Raw genomic sequence first — 17,157 nt, forward strand, 5'->3', positions numbered from 1 at the left:
AAGAAGAGATCTTTAGCACTGCACAGTATAATATAATTTTTGCGGACATACAGTGTGCAGTAGTGATAGCAAACTGTATTATATTTATTTTTTTACATGCAGTTGTCAGAGTCATCCTAATAGATAAGTAAGCATGTGTAGTTCTGTTTTAAAATATAGTCTGATACACGTGTTTCCAAGGGATATTTTGACAACAAACTGTATTATTATTATTATTATTATTATTATTATTATTATTACTGTTCTTAAATTCTAAAAAAAAAAGTGGTGTGCGCCTTACCGACAACAAGAAAATGCAGATCCCATAGTGATGATATTTGAGACCAACAGTTCGCACAATTGATAGTGGGAATTCCGACGTTTCGTCTGCATTTGAATGCATCGTAAACCCACGTTTCCCATTATGCCTTGCGGTGGCGGAAGTCAGTCACTCGGCGGCAACTTTTAAATCCAGGGCACGGTTTCGTGTTTATCCAAACCAAATAAAACCAAATATAAGTGCGAACGTCGAGGGCAACGGAATAATGAAGAATCCGTCCCCGTCTACAAATAACCTTGAGGAAGTGGAAGTGACGATAGCGTCAAGGTTACTGAATGTTCCCGATGTTTCAAATTCAGACGGGGCGGCTGATAGTAAAACAGTAGTGGGTGAAAAAGAATTAAAAGGTTCTGAACACGAATTAAGAGCATGCCGGCGTCAGGTTAACAGCGCCGAAAAGAACGATGACATCAACGTGACTTCAAGCAACTTGCTTGGTAAGTGCATATTTTATTGAAAGGAGTACCGTCTGCCATTGTGTTTAGGTTTTGTCTCATTTTAACTTAATGATAACGTTGTTTCTTTTCAAATGAGTTTATCCTGGGTATGCACAGGCAGCGGTCGCACAAGTACTTAAGAGTACAGTCTGTACTTTAGAAGAAGGAGGGTACAGTAAACATACTTTGGGGGAAATTTCCAGCATAAGCGCTGATTCAACTAAAGTACTTTTAGTTGTAAAGTAAAACTAAAAACGCGAAGACTCTGAAAAGCAAAAAAGTAAACATGAAGGTATCCTATATAATAAATAAATACATGAAACATTCACTCTTCAGTTAACTTATAGTGCTACTAATGAGAGAAAAAAAATGACAGTGCAGTCGGAGACGTTTGCTGAGAAAAAGCATTTCTCATGTGAGCTGAATAACAAAAATGGGCCAAATAATGACATCTACTTAAGGAAAAAAAAAGCATCGTATTTGTACTTTGTTACTTGCAGCCACTGCTCACAGATGAGTGATGTTTACATCCTCCTTTTAATGTTAAGCAAAGGAGAATATGGTTTAGTTGAAGGAAATTTAATTTACATTCAATGAGCTCTGATTCGGAAGGCTGCTCCATTGTTCACCCATTTGCTGTTTATGTTGACAGGAAACCCGCAAGAACGAGATTGCAGCGTGACAGCCGTTAAACAACAATTTAACACAGCTGACAGTGACGCAGAGATGGCGAGAAGGGCTAAGGAGGAGGGAATTGTCAATGTGGTCTTCCCGGGAACTGTGACTCAGGAAGGCTGCTGCCGCTTTGTCAGCGAAATACTCAAGTGTATTTTGTATCAGAGGCAACAACTGCCCATGACCTACGACCAACTAGTATACTCCCAGAAGAAATGGCAAGACTCAAAAGTGGTGAATGTCCAATCCTACCTACACATAGAATTTCATCATAGGTGTACAGTATATTTTTGTTCTTCTCACATCTGTGTGTTTATTGTTTTTACTTCTCAGGATAAAGATGTTGTTTGTGGAAGGCAAGTGAATTTGGCAGATGTAAACGGGCGTAAGTGTCAGAAGACGCTCCAGGACCTGGAGGAGGTGCTGCATCAGTTGGAGGTGCTGTTCTCCCTCAGCAAGGTACCCCGAGTTCTGCTGCTCATGGGTGGCTCAATCATCCTCCCCAAAGAGATATACGAAATCAATCTGGAGGCGCTGGTATTGGAAAGTGGCGATCAATGCCTACGGGTGTCATCATGTTTAAGACAACTCTTCCGCACACTTTTTGTAGCTGACCTTTTGTCTGATAGCAGACCAGGCCGTTTGATGCCCACCACAGTCTTGGCACTGGCGCACAGGGACTGTGGGGTAGGTTGGTTCCACCCTAAACTCCAATTTAAAGTACCAACCTCTGTCCAAAAACAAATGATTGCTCTTTGTACTGATCTGTGCTGTTTCAGGGACAAAAGCACAGACACAGTAGACTGGCAGGAATATGTGTGGTTTCAATCACCTACGACCATAAAAGGCTTTCGAAACTGACTGCAAATGAGCTACTTTTTAAAATCATGGGTCAAATGAGCTTTGAATATGTACAGTATATTTTACATTTTTACTTGTATACTTTTTAATGAAATGTTGCAACATTTATTGTTAAAATTAAGTTGACTGGCGCAAAACAGATGCTTAATTTTTTTTTTTTTTTAATGGCAAAATACTATTCTTTACATGAAAGTGATTTTTGGGGCAGATGATACATAAGCAAGTTTAAATAAACTGATATGATCACAAGATGGTGGAATATGTCTATTTATACTCGTATAATGTTTACTATCAACAAAGTTATTTTAGCATTTTTGCCAATATTAACATTTGCAATGCCCTGGGAAATGAAAGAAAATGTGTGATTTAAGTACAATGTTTATCTGTTAAAAAATGAGCAGGACATAATTTTTATTCATGTAGCTGCTTTCAAAATATGCAATTCATAAAATTACAATTCGGTACCTTAACCTTTTTGAAATATTTTAATGAAGAACTTGCATGGTAGTCTTTATATGAATGATGAAAATGGGACTAACAGTTGCATTTTTTTCATTTGGTTCACAAAGATGCACAACTTTGAAACTTGTGAAATGGACAATGGAGGTAAAAGAGTACGGTAAGCTCCAAAAAGAGCACAAAATCACAAGGAGTAGAATGGCACAATCTCCACACAGCAAAGTTACACATCAAAATGGTTGGCCGACCACGGGTTTTGCTGTGATTCGCAATTTTAATTGCAAGTGAACAGTGTCGCAATATTGCATATGCTACGGCCAATCAAAAATGCAATTTTTTAGGTTTCACCAAAAAATTGTTTCCGGGTATAAAGTGAGATGCAGTCAGCCATCTCCAAGCATCATGCAACTGTGAATGTTTCTTACACGAGGGAGCAAAAACGTCAAACTTAATTAGCGACATTTATCATATTGTAGCGTCTTCCAGGAACACGCTGTCAGACGTAGTTGAATTATCACGTTTTTATTAAATCCAAGTACAACTGCTCGCGCTCATCTTTCTCCGCTGCTCCACTCGCTTGCCGTACGATGTATTCATGAACCTCGGAAACATCTTAACTCGGCAACACACAAATCCGACCACAACACAGATAACCCAATTCGTTACAATATGGTGCTGAATAGTCAAAGATTTCAATGCCTAAAAAGTGTATACAATTTCATAAAGACTTTTTAAAGTTACTGTATTTTTTCATTATAAAAATAGTTTTTATAGTTAGCAATAATTGTAACTGTTATTGTATGTATTTTTTTTCATCACAAAAAGTGCATATATGCACTGTAGTGACTACTTGGCTTTAACTTGAATACTTAGATGTGTCATAGGCTGTTGCTGCTGAGAGTTTAAAGAATTCAGTGTCTTAATAATTTACAAAATGAAGACATCTTTATTATTAGTGTATTTTTTTATTTTGGCGTAATTTCTTAGAATGTCACCCGAATGGTTCGCTTTTATTTATTTTTTCAAAAAAAAAAAGAACAGTTTACTTGTCATCTTTTCTAAATAAACATTTTTTTTTTTAAATCATTTTTTTTTGTATCGAAAATATACCGAACCGAAGTTTCCCAAAAAACGTACCGAAACGTGATTTAGCGTACACCCCTAATATATCAGATTTTGTGTACTTGAACCTGCAGTGTTAAATCTACTCAAACGTTTACTGTTTTTACAATGTATTTTTTACAACTATGTAACAATTAAAAATCATATAATGATTAGAGACTTAAGAGCATTATCTTCTGAGATATTGTGGAATATTTTGTATAGGAAGTGCAGAAAAACAAATGCGTATGTTCAAAGCTCCACCTTTCTAACAAACTGGATTAAATCACTGGCAAGCAGCTGAGGCTCCTCAAAGGCAGCAAAGTGACCACCTCGAGCCATCCATGAGTACGAGACAATGTTCCGAAACCTAATTTGGGCCCACGATTTTGGGCAGTGCATCAGCTCCCCAGGGAAGGCGGCCAATCCAGTCGGCACACATATTCTTGTCCTACAACAAAGGATTATAGTCATCCTGTGACTCCAAAATCAGAGTGCTTCAAGTATGATTATGAATCCACATACCTTAAATCAATCCTTTTGTCAAGATTACTCTTGAGGTTCTCTTTGTAGAAGCGCATGGAGGAGACGATGGAGCCCGTGGTCCAGTAGATCATGACATTTGTTAAGAGGTCATCCAGGCTAAATTTCCTGTGCAAAACCAACAACAGCTATGAGCGATCTCATAAAATTGCTGATCAATGGAAAAAGATTACATGTACTCTCTGACCTTTCCAGCCCACCGTCCTCCAAGTGTATGTTCTCCAGGTCAGTCCAAGTGGAGAACTTCTCCAGAATGTAAGCAGCCAAGCCTACAGGAGAGTCATTCACTCCACAGCCTGTGAAAACAACGGCAGCCATGTTTACCATGCCGAAAGAGGACCGAAAAACAGTGAAACCTCCTCAGTTAAATGTCTCACAAGTTGCGAAATTTGGAGCCGCACGTCCCCCCCAGTCACAGACAGAATTAGTTTACTCAATGTCTCCGAGACCTGCACAATACTTGGAAAAAGGTCTCTGAAAAAGATTGAACATGTTGGAATTTACAACGAATCCCTGGCTGCTTCCCAAGCCAGTGAGATATGCCCACCAGTATCATATGACTGAGACAACTGGTGAAGTGTGGGCAGAAGCACAGGCTAGTGTACCTGGGTTTTCAAAATAAAATTTCTTTCAGATTGATCGAGTAATCATTTTTTGTTCAGTCTCTTTGTAAGACCCAGTATCAAATGTCCAACAGACAGGTGGTTGGAATCACTGATAAAAAGGATTATCTCCATAAGTGTGTGTAATATTTTTTTTTTTTTAAATAGTTTCTTAGCTGGTATGATGGTGAAGTGCTGACTCACAAGGGAAAATATAAATTACGTGTTTACTTTGTCTTCATTTCGTTGGCTTGATTTCCTCTTCAGACTCTGGGCTGCTTGAGAAAAAGGGCTCACAACATCCTAGCTTGACCCCCGGTTGTCATGGTAACGAAAGCCTCACTGAACATTGTCTCTGTTGTTGGGGGCTAATAGTGATTTTAAAAAAAGAGAATTATCTCTAGGTATTTTGACAAAAGCATGTTGAGACAACTGGGAACTGTTTTCAGTTTGCATAGTATGTCCCTTTTAAGTCAACAAGTCATAAAAAAATGTTCCTGAACTTGCGTTATACAATATGCTGAAGTCCAAAGCTTTGTACAACTATAGAGACATTCAACTTTAGAAGGCCCACTGTGTACAAATGAACCATTTGTGTGTTTGTACATGAATTAATTCTGAGCAATGACTGATTAAGATTTTACATTTCCACAATTATTTACCTGGATGTTGTCTGCCAGACTGAAGGGGTTCTACCTATAAACAGCCTCTGGGTCTGTCTGCAGAGCTTGTTATTTTATACTGGGGTGATTTCTTAAATGTTTGAGCAAACTGAGTTTCCAAATTATTTTAGTCCCTTTCGGCAAAGGTTGCACATTGCCGTTGTATCATTTTTGGTCTGAAATTTTAAGTAGTGAGTAGCGACACAAAGATGCAGTCACCTAAGTTACCTCTTCAAATAAAACTGTAGCAGTGCACGCAGGAGAGAAATAGTATTGATCCCCAGACATTGAAATATTTCAATACCAACTCTATCGATATCACATTTGGACTGATCCGCGCACCGTGACTGAACAGTATGTGTTTGTGTTCCTACCTATAGTGTCTGGTTTTGTAGCCTGAATGTGAAAATAGCCTGATTCCCTCAAGATGGTCCACACATTTTTTTCAAAGAAAGGAAACAAGCGGCGGACATCTTCCCGACTCAGGCCCACCAAGAAGGGCAGGTAAGGGCCAATCAGGAGGGACAGCAGCACTTTAAACCCTCTTCTCGACATAAACATGTTTAAGTGGAGACCTTTCACACACCTGTATGACAGATATTAAAAAAGATTGTTTAGGAAAAAACAATGAGCCTCATTCACTAATAGTGCATACGCACACATTTTTTTGCTTAAATTGTGCGCACGAACTTGACACAAATCTGTGATTCATCAATGCTTGTACTTGAATACGTGCATAGTGTCCGAAAAAAAAATTGAAACTCCTCAGACAATCAGATTTTTGAAAGAAAAAAAAAACATCTCACGGTCAATTTTTATGCCAAGTAAGAACATTTCTACGCATTTCTTAGTGAATGAAGCCCAATATCATTCAAATGACTGTCAATGAGTGCAAGTGTTGTGCCCTATTGAGGAATTTGCAGCATCAGTGCCTATTGCACAATGCAATCACTGTACCACACGAAGGCTCCATATTGTTACCATGGGAGTAGATTAGCATGTGGAGACAATTCCAGTGCGGTGGCACCATATTGTCCACTGGTGTGGCCTGTTTTGCACACTGTCTTACTGAGGTTTCATCTGTGCCATATTTGTGGTGATGACAGAACCCCAGTCTCCTCCCTGTAGATAGAACTGAAAGAAACCTAAACGCTCCATCAGCTTCAGGAAAATTCTGGCAGCAGCAAGAGTGTTGAAACCTACAAAGAAGGACAGAGAATTAAAAAAGTAAATACCCACAACATGTCTTGAATTATCTTTCTGCAACAGAGAAACACCTTGTTTGTGAGGGGCTTCAGAGAAACCATATCCAGGTATTGACGGGCATATGACTTCAAAGGCGAGATCAGTGCGGCTCTCTGTGAGAAGTGGCAAGATGTTGTAGAATTCAAAGAAGGAGCCTGGCCAGCCATGAACAAGCATAAGCGGGACAACCTTTTGATTCTTTTGGTAAGTTGGCCGCACATGGATAAAATGCACATCTATTCCTGTTGAAGAGGAGAAAAGTTTGAGTAGCACTCGGGAAATATACGCATACAGTGCCTCACTGAAAATGATAAATGTTGAGGAATCATTTGAGTTAAATTCTGGATTTTTGCTGATCTATTATGTAAATGTCACTCAAGTTGAATAAAAGAACCAAGTTGACCCACACACATTCCGGCTGAATACCTTCAATTTTTGTTTTGAAGTGTGGATACTTGTTCAGCACTGCCACTTGTTTTTTCCAGTCAAACTCGTGTCTCCAGTAGGAAACCACTTGCTTGAGATATGTTGAATTGAATCCATAGTCAAAGGCGCCATCTTCAAGAGGGTCAGTGTAGCGGGTTTTGTCAAGGCGATCTTGAAGGACCTGAGGAATTGCCACTTCCTACATGACTGCACATATTTTTACAGTCGAGTTTTTATACTTTGGAAAAAAAAATCAAAACTCGACCATCGAATTCACCTTTATTTCATCATCTGAGGTTTGCACCTCAAAAGAATAGATGTTGTCGTCTTCTGACTGTGGTTTCTCGCCTGCTCCCCACCACCCTTCGCCTAAAGGAATAGTTTGGACGTTGTGCCTTCTTCTGTGCTGGATGTACAGAAACGCAACGCCTGTTGCAACCGCTGTGCCGATCACGATCTGCTTGTGGAAAGCATCTAAACTCAGGAAGGAGTCTCTGCACCATGTGAACACACATTTTAGTTGAGTCTTCATTTTAAAAAACAACAACGAAACACTCTGGCTGTAAAAGATTATTACTTACTTCAAAAAACGTACTCTTTGCATTTTGTTCGTAAGGTGAACGCCCACTTGTGCTTATTTCACTAATGCGGACAGAATAACACGTGAAAATTCACAAAACTTCCGCAGATGTGGTAAATGAATACCAATGATTTATATTGTATATCGTATAACCGAATGCAAGCCGTTTAAAATGAACCGAATACGAATGTCGGAAGTAAACACCTCGACGAGTTTACTCCGGGACAATCAGTGACCAGCTGCCAGTCCAAAGAGCAACGAGCTTGCTCGGCAAACGACTTTGATTGGCCCAAAAATGACCCAATCACGTCGCGCAATTTAGCCGTGACGCAGTTATTTATATAACAGAGACAAACCGAGTCCGACTAAAACTGAGCTATGATTTTGAGGGTTGCATTAATTTTTCTTGGTGTAGTTTGCGCCGTAGGCCTAGGCGCGCTTGTCGGAGGATTCAGCGATGCGGATCCCAACGAAGAAGGCGCGCGGAATGCCATCAACTTTGCTATTTCTCAACATAATGTGGCCTCGAACGACGCGTTCCTTAGAGTAAAGACTCGTGTGGTCCAGGTTAAAAAACAGGTTAGTAATGCCGTTAACATTATAGTAACAAATCAGCGCATATCATTCGTCATGTTTGGATTATGTAATCGACCGTTGGGGTAACGATACCAGTAAATTTTGTATGTGCTGACATCTGTGTGTGTGTGTGTTGAAGTTGGTCTCTGGCGTCAAGTACGTCATCACCGTTAAAATGGCTCGGACTAACTGCAGGAAGGACGCCCCAGATGAACAGTGCGACATCCCAGTCGGAGCTCTGGTATGATTCGTCGTCATTAATTCTGATTTCAGCACAGCCTTGTTTTTGTTTTGCCTGATGTGGTTGGTTAGGATTGCCAAATGTTTTTATCTTTATTTATTTTTTTTACATAAAAATAGGAACATATCCCACAATCCCATGCGGTTGACCATACTGGCAGTCAGCAAGAGGGACTGCCATTACATTGCCTCACTTAAAAATTGAATAAAGTAGGATTCTCTACTAGTGACGTTCTCCGATGCTGGGCTGAATGCATTGACTGCTCAACTCGTGTGCTCTGTGAGGGGTGACGTAGCGAGACTAACGTGTTAAAATGCAACACAACGGGTAGCTACGTAATAATCGCGCGACCGAACGAATCAATAATGCAATTCGTTGCCAATGCTTTTAAATATCGATTTTTAGCGATTCGTTGTTGCAGCAGCCCTAGTATTTTCCATCTGTATGGATATTCTGCTGCCTCTAAAGGCCCTGATACACCAAAAAGACGCTGGCCAACAGTGACAGACGCTTGCCCCCTGTGGCGTCCGGCCGGCTATCGGCACGTCACGCTGGAGGAATACACCGCAACGACAGACAGTGACGCTGACCATTAAAGTACCTTCTGCTACATGCATAAGATGTAGTACCCTTCCATACCATCGGCGGCGGTAGTCACCATTTCTCATGGTTGGAAAACTCCAACCGGAAAGCTGTTGGCCGGGGGCGGATTATAAAAACGTAAACAATGCATTCAGCTCAATTCTTCGCTCACGATGAACTCCCACGCGAAGTAAACCATCACGTTCTTGACACGGTATTGTGAAATACTTACATTGTCAACCCTCGTTCTTGTACTTGTAAGAAGATTAAGGCAGCGAAGGCGTGCTCACTGTTTATCCGCATTTGTCACGTCCCGTTGGCGCTTCAGGCGCTGATTTGCTAGCTAACAGCTAATCAGAGTGACCAAATGTCACGACTGGCTACGCCGATTCAACATATGTAAACGCCCCTAAGACGCTTACAGACGGGTTACGACACTATGACGGTGGCCACTACACCAATCAGACGGCGCTTAAAGACGCCACGACGCTTCACGACCTCCGACGTCAGTTTGGTGTATCAGGGCCTTAACAGATCCCTTTTGGTACTATGTCAGACTTTAGGTTTGAAGGGGAAGACTCACGATTGTCAGTGGGGATATTGTTTTCATCAATTGTGGCTGCCCCCCCATTAAAAAAAAAAAAAAATTATGGGTGCTTACGTAGCATAAAATTTCGAAACAAGTTTCATATCATATATGGTACATTCTTTTTCCTTTTTCCATCTGTTGCAGTTCTTAATCATGTCACAAATACAGTACATGTTTAATATGGATTCTGACATGTTTCCTCAGCCATACCAGTGCACATTCACCGTGTGGAGTCGCCCATGGCTGACCGACATGCAGCTGCTAGGGCCAGCGACTTGCTAGAAAATGAACCACGTGGGAAAACATCAGTATATCATATAACTTTCAAACACCCCATTAGTGTTCTTTATCATTGGAAAACGTCTATATTGTACTAAGTCAACTATTTACAGAGCTTGCAAATGACTACTGTAGCAGTATTGTTTCTGATTTCAGAATAGAAATGTTACAATTATATGTTGGGTTGTATAATTTTCATTTCTTTTTAATTTTTTTTAATCGTTTTAGTAAAACACATTAACTACACATTCCTGTAGGTGTGCACTCTTGCTTATGTCTTTTACCAACAAAGTGTTATGTGTTTTGATATGAAATTAAAGTACTTAACTTTTAAACACATGTGTGCTTCCACATCTGGTGGATGTCCAATTCGTTCATTCGTGTGGTCATTGGCAAGCCAGGGCTTTGTAATGAGACAGAAGTAACCTGACAATCCTTATATGTGTCCAGGGTGCACAATGCTTGTGGAGTCACTGTGTGTACTGCTTTGCTAAAAGTGTAAAGCTGAATCTTTGCTTATTGTTGTGCAACTCTGGAAGGGGATTTGCTTCTTGAGTGTAAAGGGTTAATTATGTGAAAATCTTCATTTTAGTGTGTCAAAAATGGTTTAAAAAAACAATCATACACAAATGTCAAGAAAGGGAAGGGTGAATATTTTTAAGCAAACCTCACACTATTGTCCTTTACACAAGTCAAATATATGGAAGAGGGTTAAGGGCCAGTGGAGGTAAAAATAGGTTGGCAAGATTCTCACTTTTATCTCAGAATTCTGACTTTAAAGTCAGAATTCTGACTTTATTCTCAGAATTCTGACTTTAAAGTGAGAATTCTGACTTTGTTCTCAGAATTCTGAGAATAAAGTCAGACTTTTCACGTTTCAGAATTCCCACTTTAAAGTGAGAATTCTGACTTTAAAGTCGGTATTCTTTATTCTTAAAGTCAGAATTTTCACTTTGAAGTCAGAGTTCGGAGAATAAAGTCAGAATTCTGACTATTCTCAGAATTCTGATAAAGTCAGAATTCTCACGTTTCAGAATTCCCACTTTAAAGTCAGAATTCTGAGAAAGAAGTCAGAATTCTGACTTTAAAGTGAGAACTCTCACTTTAAAGTCGGAATTCTGACCTTAAAGTGAGAATTCTGAGAATAAATCTCAGAATTTTCACTTTAAAGTCAGAATTCTGACTTTAATGTCGGAATTCTGACTTCATTCTCAGTGCCTCACAAAAAATGTTTTCCCAACGAACACATTTTATTGACTGGATTTAGTTATTTTGCTACACTGGGGAGCTTTTATTTTGAAATCAATAGGTTATTGTGTTGCTTCTGATTTCCTACCTATCATTTCCTTCTTCGTTGGCAAAGTTGACTTCTTGTGAGAGGTGAGTTGATACCACTAAAATCAGAGTAAAGCTCATTTTCTTAATTAGGATTTTTCAACATTTCACGAGGGAATGATGCCGATACATCTGTTGACGACCCAGACGTCACATAATTAAATGATAAAGGGCAGTTATTCATATTTGAGTGTCACCCTTATTTTTTAGCATTGCAGTTAATTTAATTGTGTAGACATTCTGGAATTACCGGTTGTAATGTGCTACGGCAAAACCACAAGGACAAATCATAGTTTTCTTGCCCACATATTCCGTGTCCCTGCGAAGGTTTTTCTGAGAAATTATGACGTTATTCTTCCAGCAAAACCTAACACATTAATTGTGAAATATCAATCTCAAACCCTCCTCCACACACGTGTTCACACTATGACGTCAGTCAAAGCCGTGATTGGCATGATTTTTTGGGGCAGTTTTTTTTTTTAACACAAGTCACACGTTTTTTTTTTTTTATCTGCTGAGCAGGGGCCAGGTTACCAGATCATGATCATGTAAATGTTCAGCAGGCTGGATTAATTAATAGAACAGGCTGTAAAGCATGTGGCTCGTAGGATATGCTGTGCTTGACCCCTTTGTTACAACAGATTGTGACAGAATTTCTGACTCGGATGTGTCTTCATTAGTGTGGTACAAACATTTTTTGGTCAGACACACTAGTAACAGAGTGCAGTACATTGTGGTGAAGAGTAATTTCTGCATTGTTCGAACGCCATTTTGTGGTATTTCCAGTGGTACAGCTCTATACATGGCACTACAATTGTTTGAAAACTGTAGATCCCAATTATCGGCGGAGATAATGTGTCTGTGGTGTGCTGTGTTTCTGAACTCATCTCAAGCTGTATCTCACTTTTTTTTGTCAAGGTTCGTTAAAGGCTGAAAAAGGTTGCCAAGATGTTTGCAAACAATTTTAGTGGTCAAAAACATTTTTTTTGTCATCATGAAATCTGGAATATTTAAACCTGTTTGCAAACATGTGGCAAGCATCATTGCAACCTTTTGCAACTTTTAACAAACCTTGATGAAAAACAACATTTACTAGGTTCGCTTACTCTCGCTAGCCTTCGCTACTCAGTGAGATACATACCACCATAAGGAAAGAGCAGTGAAGCTTGCTGAACACTCTACATTGGAATCGAGCAACCAAAAATGAAGGTCCTCCAAAATGATGAGCGAGTGACTGCTGAGACTGTTCTGCTGAAACACATCCCCAAGGGTTTTCAGGTAAACCTGCAAACATTTTCACCTTGTCATGAAAATGTTTTATTCGTTCATGCATTTGATTTTTTTTATTTTTGTCAACCACTGGTGCTCCTTTCCTGTAGGTCTATGGACTCTTACATGCTCGTAACAGAAACAAACCAAGTGGCGTACAATTCGTTGTTGATACGTGGCCCGATTTTAAGGTCATCATTTGTCGCCCTGACTCAGAAGTGAGTTTGCAACCCAATTTAGAATTTTTGTATTTTTTTCTTTTATTTGGTCCACCTTAACAATTTGTTTTTATTTCACAGAACAAACAGGCCTCAGATTGGACAAAAAAGGTGATTGTCTACTGCCTGGATGAGAAGATTTTGAGGAAAATGTTATTGGAAGAGGATACAATCGACTGGAGCACTTATTTTATTATAGAAGGTAATTTCACATAATGTGTAGAGGATAACAGACTCCCTCTTTGAAACCGGCACCTTACATTTCTATGGAAAAAATTGGGATATTAAATAACCAGTACTTTATCATCTATTACTCACATATTGTATGTGATGGTGCATGAATCTAGAGGTAAATTAGAATGAATTTCATACTATTTTGCTGTGGACTGAAAATTATTATGTGCATTTTCATTACAGGCTGTGACAATTCTCACACCTCCATGCTCAAAGAGATTTCAGCGCAAAGACTCGTTAGCCACAAATATCTGGTTTGTGCACATCTTCTATACTTGCCAGATAGTAGACATCTGGTCAAACCAGCATTAAACAGGTAGCAAGTTTGTGATATAAGATTGGAAAAAAATGTCATAACCCTCAGTCTTAACTATACAATTGACTAACTAGTCACCAGTCCTTAAAATGGATAAAGAAAACTAATCCACACACCTATTATATTATCCAAATTAAACTCCGGTTTGAAAATTATAATACAAATAACAATAATGATGTGTCGTATAACCTGTAGTATTTCATGAAAAGTTAAACAATTAGGGAAAAAATATTAAAACTTTACAATAATATGGTTGCCTTAGTGTGCATATCCTAAAATTAAAACTTAACTTTACAATATTTGCCCATTCTACATTGCTTCCTGCTTCTCATACAGTGTAGATCAGAGGTGCCACGGAACATCTCTACACAACCAAGGAGGAATGAGTGCACACCGGGAAAATCTTATTCATGCGCTTATCTCCAGTCGACTTGATTATAATAATTGTCTTCTTACTGACCTCCCTCAAAAGAGACAAAAAAAAAAAAAACAGCTGCAGCTCGGGTCCTGAACAGAGCAAAGAGATCAGAAAATTCACAACAGTCCTAAAGGCTTTAGATTGGCTCCCAGTCAGCTATAGAATATATTTGAAAGTCCTGCTACTGGTCTATAATTGAATGGTTTAGTTCCTAACAGTGGTGTTACCAGGATGCCATGTGTGGGTGGGCATTAGTCTTACCTGGGGGGGGGGCAAAAAAGTGCTACAATGCTCAAGTAGGTCGAAATCCGGCGTAGGACTACTGCACCTCAAAACGTGTTTTGTTTTCTCCTTAATTGAGATAACTGTTGTTGTGATTTGGGCTAAACAAATAAAAGTTGATTTGATTTTGATTTTTTATTTCCCATTCATCAGAACTACATCCAGTTTTCTTTGGGTGGGCAGAGCGTGTCCGTGGGTGGGCACTGACCCCCCTGCCCCCCCCCCTCTGGTAACACCCCAGGTTCCTAAATACATACATACATACAAATGCTATATACATACGTACATACATACATCGTGTTAGTATCATTAATATGTATTTCATGGTAGTAGCATTTAGCTGTTATGCTGAACACAAATGGAATAAGCTGCCTACAGAAGTGAAGTCAGCCCCAAGTGTAAACACGTTTAAATCCAGGGTCAACTCATTATTGTCGCAGGCCACCTTGTAGTTTTGGTTTTCTCTTGGAGGGCCGTTACGACAGTGAAGCCATATCCTGTAAGTGTATGATTTACACTTACAGATTGCCTTATATTATTATCTCTACACACATGAATGAAATGATGCATAACTACTTTTTGAAACCAAAGACCAGTAAAAACTGTTTTCGAACAATTTTTCAGTTTATTTCAAAGGGGGGTGGATTTGGTAACAATTTTTTTTTTTTTTTTTTTTTTTGCAAAATCCAATATCTCAGTGTTGTTAAAAGTAAAGACAATTTGAAATGGATATGAAGTCAACACACATAATTTGCCTTCATGGGCCACATTAAAGGATGTTGCGGGCCAGATCTGGCCCCCGGGCCTTAAATCTGACACCTGTGTTCTAAACTCGTGTTTGAACTGTTTCCATTTTGTCTGCCTGATGGACTGGTGCAACGTGTCACCAATTAGAGCACCTACAGCGCACACCGGGACTCTGCTTTTGGTGTGCTCTGAATAACCGAACGGCACTTTTGAACAGCGTTTATTCGGAAACTCAGAACGTTGACCAAACGTGCTGTTCAGTTATTGTAAGTGCCCCAAAAAAACGGAGCCCAATGCAAGCCAGAACTTATCCCCCGTGAAAAGCAGGGAAACACAGTATTTGATTTTTTTTAATTTGTGGAGGAATTGACATTCCCTCATTAAAATAGTCTTTTCATCTTCAAAATATTGCAACTTTTTGTCTTGTCACTTCACTTTTTCCCCCCAGGGTGGGCATAATATTCCTTCATATGAATCAGTAGAAAAACTGAAAATCCTCACGAAAGTCTCTCAATTATTTTTACTTGTATATATGCAGAATTTTAATGTTATACAGTACCGACATATACATTCACTTTTTAATCCTTTTTTTTTTTTTTATTATTTTTTTTTTTTTTTACAGTGAGATTAAATCAAGGATTTCATCTCTCGATATTTCCCATGCTCATCTGGTGAATCAAACCTGCAAGTTTGGAGGTGATGAAATGATGTACAAGAAAATTGTAAGGCAGATCAGCAACTTCCCTTCATACTGCATCACCGATGACCAGGGTCAGCCTGTATCATGGCTGCTTTTGCATGAATACCTGGCAATGGGCATGGTGTATACTCTGCCTGAGCACAGACAAAAAGGTTATGCCACGGTCCTGGTATACACCATGGCCCGGAGACTCCTCGCTGAGGGCTACCCAGTGTTCTGCTATGTAGAGGAAGGCAACATGGTCTCATTGGAGCTGTTTAAAAACCTGGGCTTTCATGAGTATCCCTCTTACAGAGAGGCATGGATTGAGTTCGACACCTGCTTTTGAGAAGCAGGCAGCCTACATTTTATCAGACAGAGAAAACTTGTATCACAGCTCGGCGTATCACTTGCCTTGCACAAAACAAACCTGTGGCTTTTGTCTGATTTATTTCTGGGAGACTGCTTTGTGTGGTGGTATGAGGTTAATCACTGGCTCGACAATTAGATTTGAAATTGATAACATTCCAGAAGCAATTACCTTTGAAATAATCAATCACTAATAAATCATTTAATGTATGTAGATGACCTGGTTCTCTTTAGCCCATATAGTGCTGGTTTGCAGCAGATGCTGAAAATGTGCTCCCTCTATGGCATAAGTCATGATATTATGTCTAATGCCAAAAAAAGTCATATAATGATAGTTAGAAGTGCTGGGGATAGGAAATTATATTTCCCAACGTTTTATTGATCAAACAGTCCACTTGCAGTTTGTGGAAAAACGCAATATCTTGGACATATCATATCTGAGGACTTGATGGATGACAAAGATATCTTTCGTCAGCGCCGTAAAATATACTCTCAGGCTAATTTGTTGATTAGAAAGTTTCATATGTGCTCTGATTTTGTTAAGTGTTCTTTGTTCAAAACATATATTACGCCACTTTACACTGGTCAGCTATGGTCCAACTACAAGAAGTCAAGTTTACAGAGGCTAAAAGTTGCCTATAATGACGCACTGAGGCTCCTTCTTCGAGTACCAAGGTGGTACAGTGCTAGTCAATTATTTGTGGTGAAAAGAATACCAACATTTGATGCACTACTCAGACAGCTAATTTATACCTTCATCTGTCGACTAGACACGTCAAGAGAACCGTATAATTGAAGCCTTTGTCAGCCCAGTGAAAAGTTGTTTATTTCTAATATTAGACTGCATTGGTGACATGCCTTGTATAAATTTTAATATGTACAGTTTTATATCCTTTCTCTTTCATCTTTTTTCCCCTGTGTGTTTCTCTTGTGCTGATTGTATGGACCTGTGTCTGCAAATAAATAAATACTGAAATACTGAATCAATTACCTGATTACATTTATCAGACCACTTAGGTTACAATTGACACTTTTACTGTTCAGCCAAAAGCAATGTGTAATGATATGCAGGCCACTGTATAAATATTCGTAGATATGCATACAAAAGGCTAC

At 39.2% G+C, this 17,157-nt stretch overlaps 4 protein-coding genes across 5 annotated transcripts; 3 read left to right on the forward strand and 1 right to left on the reverse strand.

Annotated features, from left to right (window-relative positions):
• Positions 1–356: 356 nt before the first annotated feature.
• On the forward strand, positions 357–6,240 carry mad2l1bp (MAD2L1 binding protein). Of its 2 annotated transcripts, XM_086045104.1 has the most exons (4): positions 360–756; positions 1,409–1,665; positions 1,765–1,890; positions 6,040–6,240. In XM_086045104.1, the coding sequence occupies exons 1-4, from the start codon at positions 525–527 to the stop codon at positions 6,052–6,054; spliced, it is 630 nt and encodes a 209-aa protein (XP_085901230.1). In that variant the 5' UTR covers positions 360–524; the 3' UTR covers positions 6,055–6,240. The 2 variants fall into 2 exon arrangements, with proteins under 2 accessions (XP_085901229.1, XP_085901230.1); XM_086045103.1 differs by lacking the exon at positions 6,040–6,240 and having other exon boundaries at positions 357–756; positions 1,765–2,487.
• On the reverse strand, positions 2,759–8,635 carry ephx5 (epoxide hydrolase 5). Its single transcript, XM_086045102.1, has 9 exons — positions 7,912–8,635; positions 7,608–7,824; positions 7,331–7,511; positions 6,937–7,146; positions 6,729–6,858; positions 6,034–6,245; positions 4,583–4,691; positions 4,378–4,503; positions 2,759–4,303 (listed from the first exon to the last, which is right to left on the reverse strand). The coding sequence occupies exons 1-9, from the start codon at positions 7,932–7,934 to the stop codon at positions 4,105–4,107; spliced, it is 1,407 nt and encodes a 468-aa protein (XP_085901228.1). The 5' UTR covers positions 7,935–8,635; the 3' UTR covers positions 2,759–4,104.
• cst3 (cystatin C (amyloid angiopathy and cerebral hemorrhage)) lies at positions 8,240–10,516 on the forward strand. Its single transcript, XM_086045105.1, has 3 exons — positions 8,240–8,489; positions 8,626–8,727; positions 10,103–10,516. The coding sequence occupies exons 1-3, from the start codon at positions 8,289–8,291 to the stop codon at positions 10,178–10,180; spliced, it is 381 nt and encodes a 126-aa protein (XP_085901231.1). The 5' UTR covers positions 8,240–8,288; the 3' UTR covers positions 10,181–10,516.
• A 796-nt stretch (positions 10,517–11,312) lies between these two features.
• On the forward strand, positions 11,313–17,027 carry LOC147139723 (glycine N-acyltransferase-like protein 3). Its single transcript, XM_086046148.1, has 5 exons — positions 11,313–12,790; positions 12,892–12,999; positions 13,081–13,201; positions 13,417–13,549; positions 15,619–17,027. Exons 1-5 carry the CDS (start codon positions 12,716–12,718, stop codon positions 16,022–16,024), a joined length of 843 nt encoding a protein of 280 aa, XP_085902274.1. The 5' UTR covers positions 11,313–12,715; the 3' UTR covers positions 16,025–17,027.
• The last annotated feature ends 130 nt before the right edge of the window (positions 17,028–17,157 follow it).

The sequence above is a fragment of the Filicampus tigris genome, chromosome 11, assembly GCF_054856515.1.
Source record: "Filicampus tigris isolate MCC_2025a chromosome 11, RoL_Ftig_1.0, whole genome shotgun sequence".
Taxonomy (NCBI): Eukaryota; Metazoa; Chordata; class Actinopteri; order Syngnathiformes; family Syngnathidae; genus Filicampus; species Filicampus tigris.

Excerpts from the sequence above, each read along its gene's own strand:
- ephx5 (XM_086045102.1), bottom strand. The coding sequence starts at position 7,934 with ATGCAAAGAGTACGTTTTTTGAA. Across the intron at positions 7,825-7,911 it reads CAAAGAGTACGTTTTTTGAA|AGACTCCTTCCTGAGTTTAG; the intron begins GTAAGTAATAAT and ends CACATGGTGCAG. Across the intron at positions 7,512-7,607 it reads CCTCAGATGATGAAATAAAG|GTCCTTCAAGATCGCCTTGA; the intron begins GTGAATTCGATG and ends GCAATTCCTCAG.
- mad2l1bp (XM_086045103.1), top strand. The coding sequence starts at position 525 with ATGAAGAATCCGTCCCCGTCTACAAATAACCTTGAGGAAGTGGAAGTG. Across the intron at positions 757-1,408 it reads GACTTCAAGCAACTTGCTTG|GAAACCCGCAAGAACGAGAT; the intron begins GTAAGTGCATAT and ends TTATGTTGACAG. Across the intron at positions 1,666-1,764 it reads AATGGCAAGACTCAAAAGTG|GATAAAGATGTTGTTTGTGG; the intron begins GTGAATGTCCAA and ends TTTACTTCTCAG.
- LOC147139723 (XM_086046148.1), top strand. The coding sequence starts at position 12,716 with ATGAAGGTCCTCCAAAATGATGAGCGAGTGACTGCTGAGACTGTTCTG. Across the intron at positions 13,000-13,080 it reads TTTGTCGCCCTGACTCAGAA|AACAAACAGGCCTCAGATTG; the intron begins GTGAGTTTGCAA and ends TTTATTTCACAG. Across the intron at positions 13,550-15,618 it reads GTCAAACCAGCATTAAACAG|TGAGATTAAATCAAGGATTT; the intron begins GTAGCAAGTTTG and ends TTTTTTTTACAG.
- cst3 (XM_086045105.1), top strand. The coding sequence starts at position 8,289 with ATGATTTTGAGGGTTGCATTAATTTTTCTTGGTGTAGTTTGCGCCGTA. Across the intron at positions 8,490-8,625 it reads TGGTCCAGGTTAAAAAACAG|TTGGTCTCTGGCGTCAAGTA; the intron begins GTTAGTAATGCC and ends TGTGTGTTGAAG. Across the intron at positions 8,728-10,102 it reads ACATCCCAGTCGGAGCTCTG|CCATACCAGTGCACATTCAC; the intron begins GTATGATTCGTC and ends ATGTTTCCTCAG.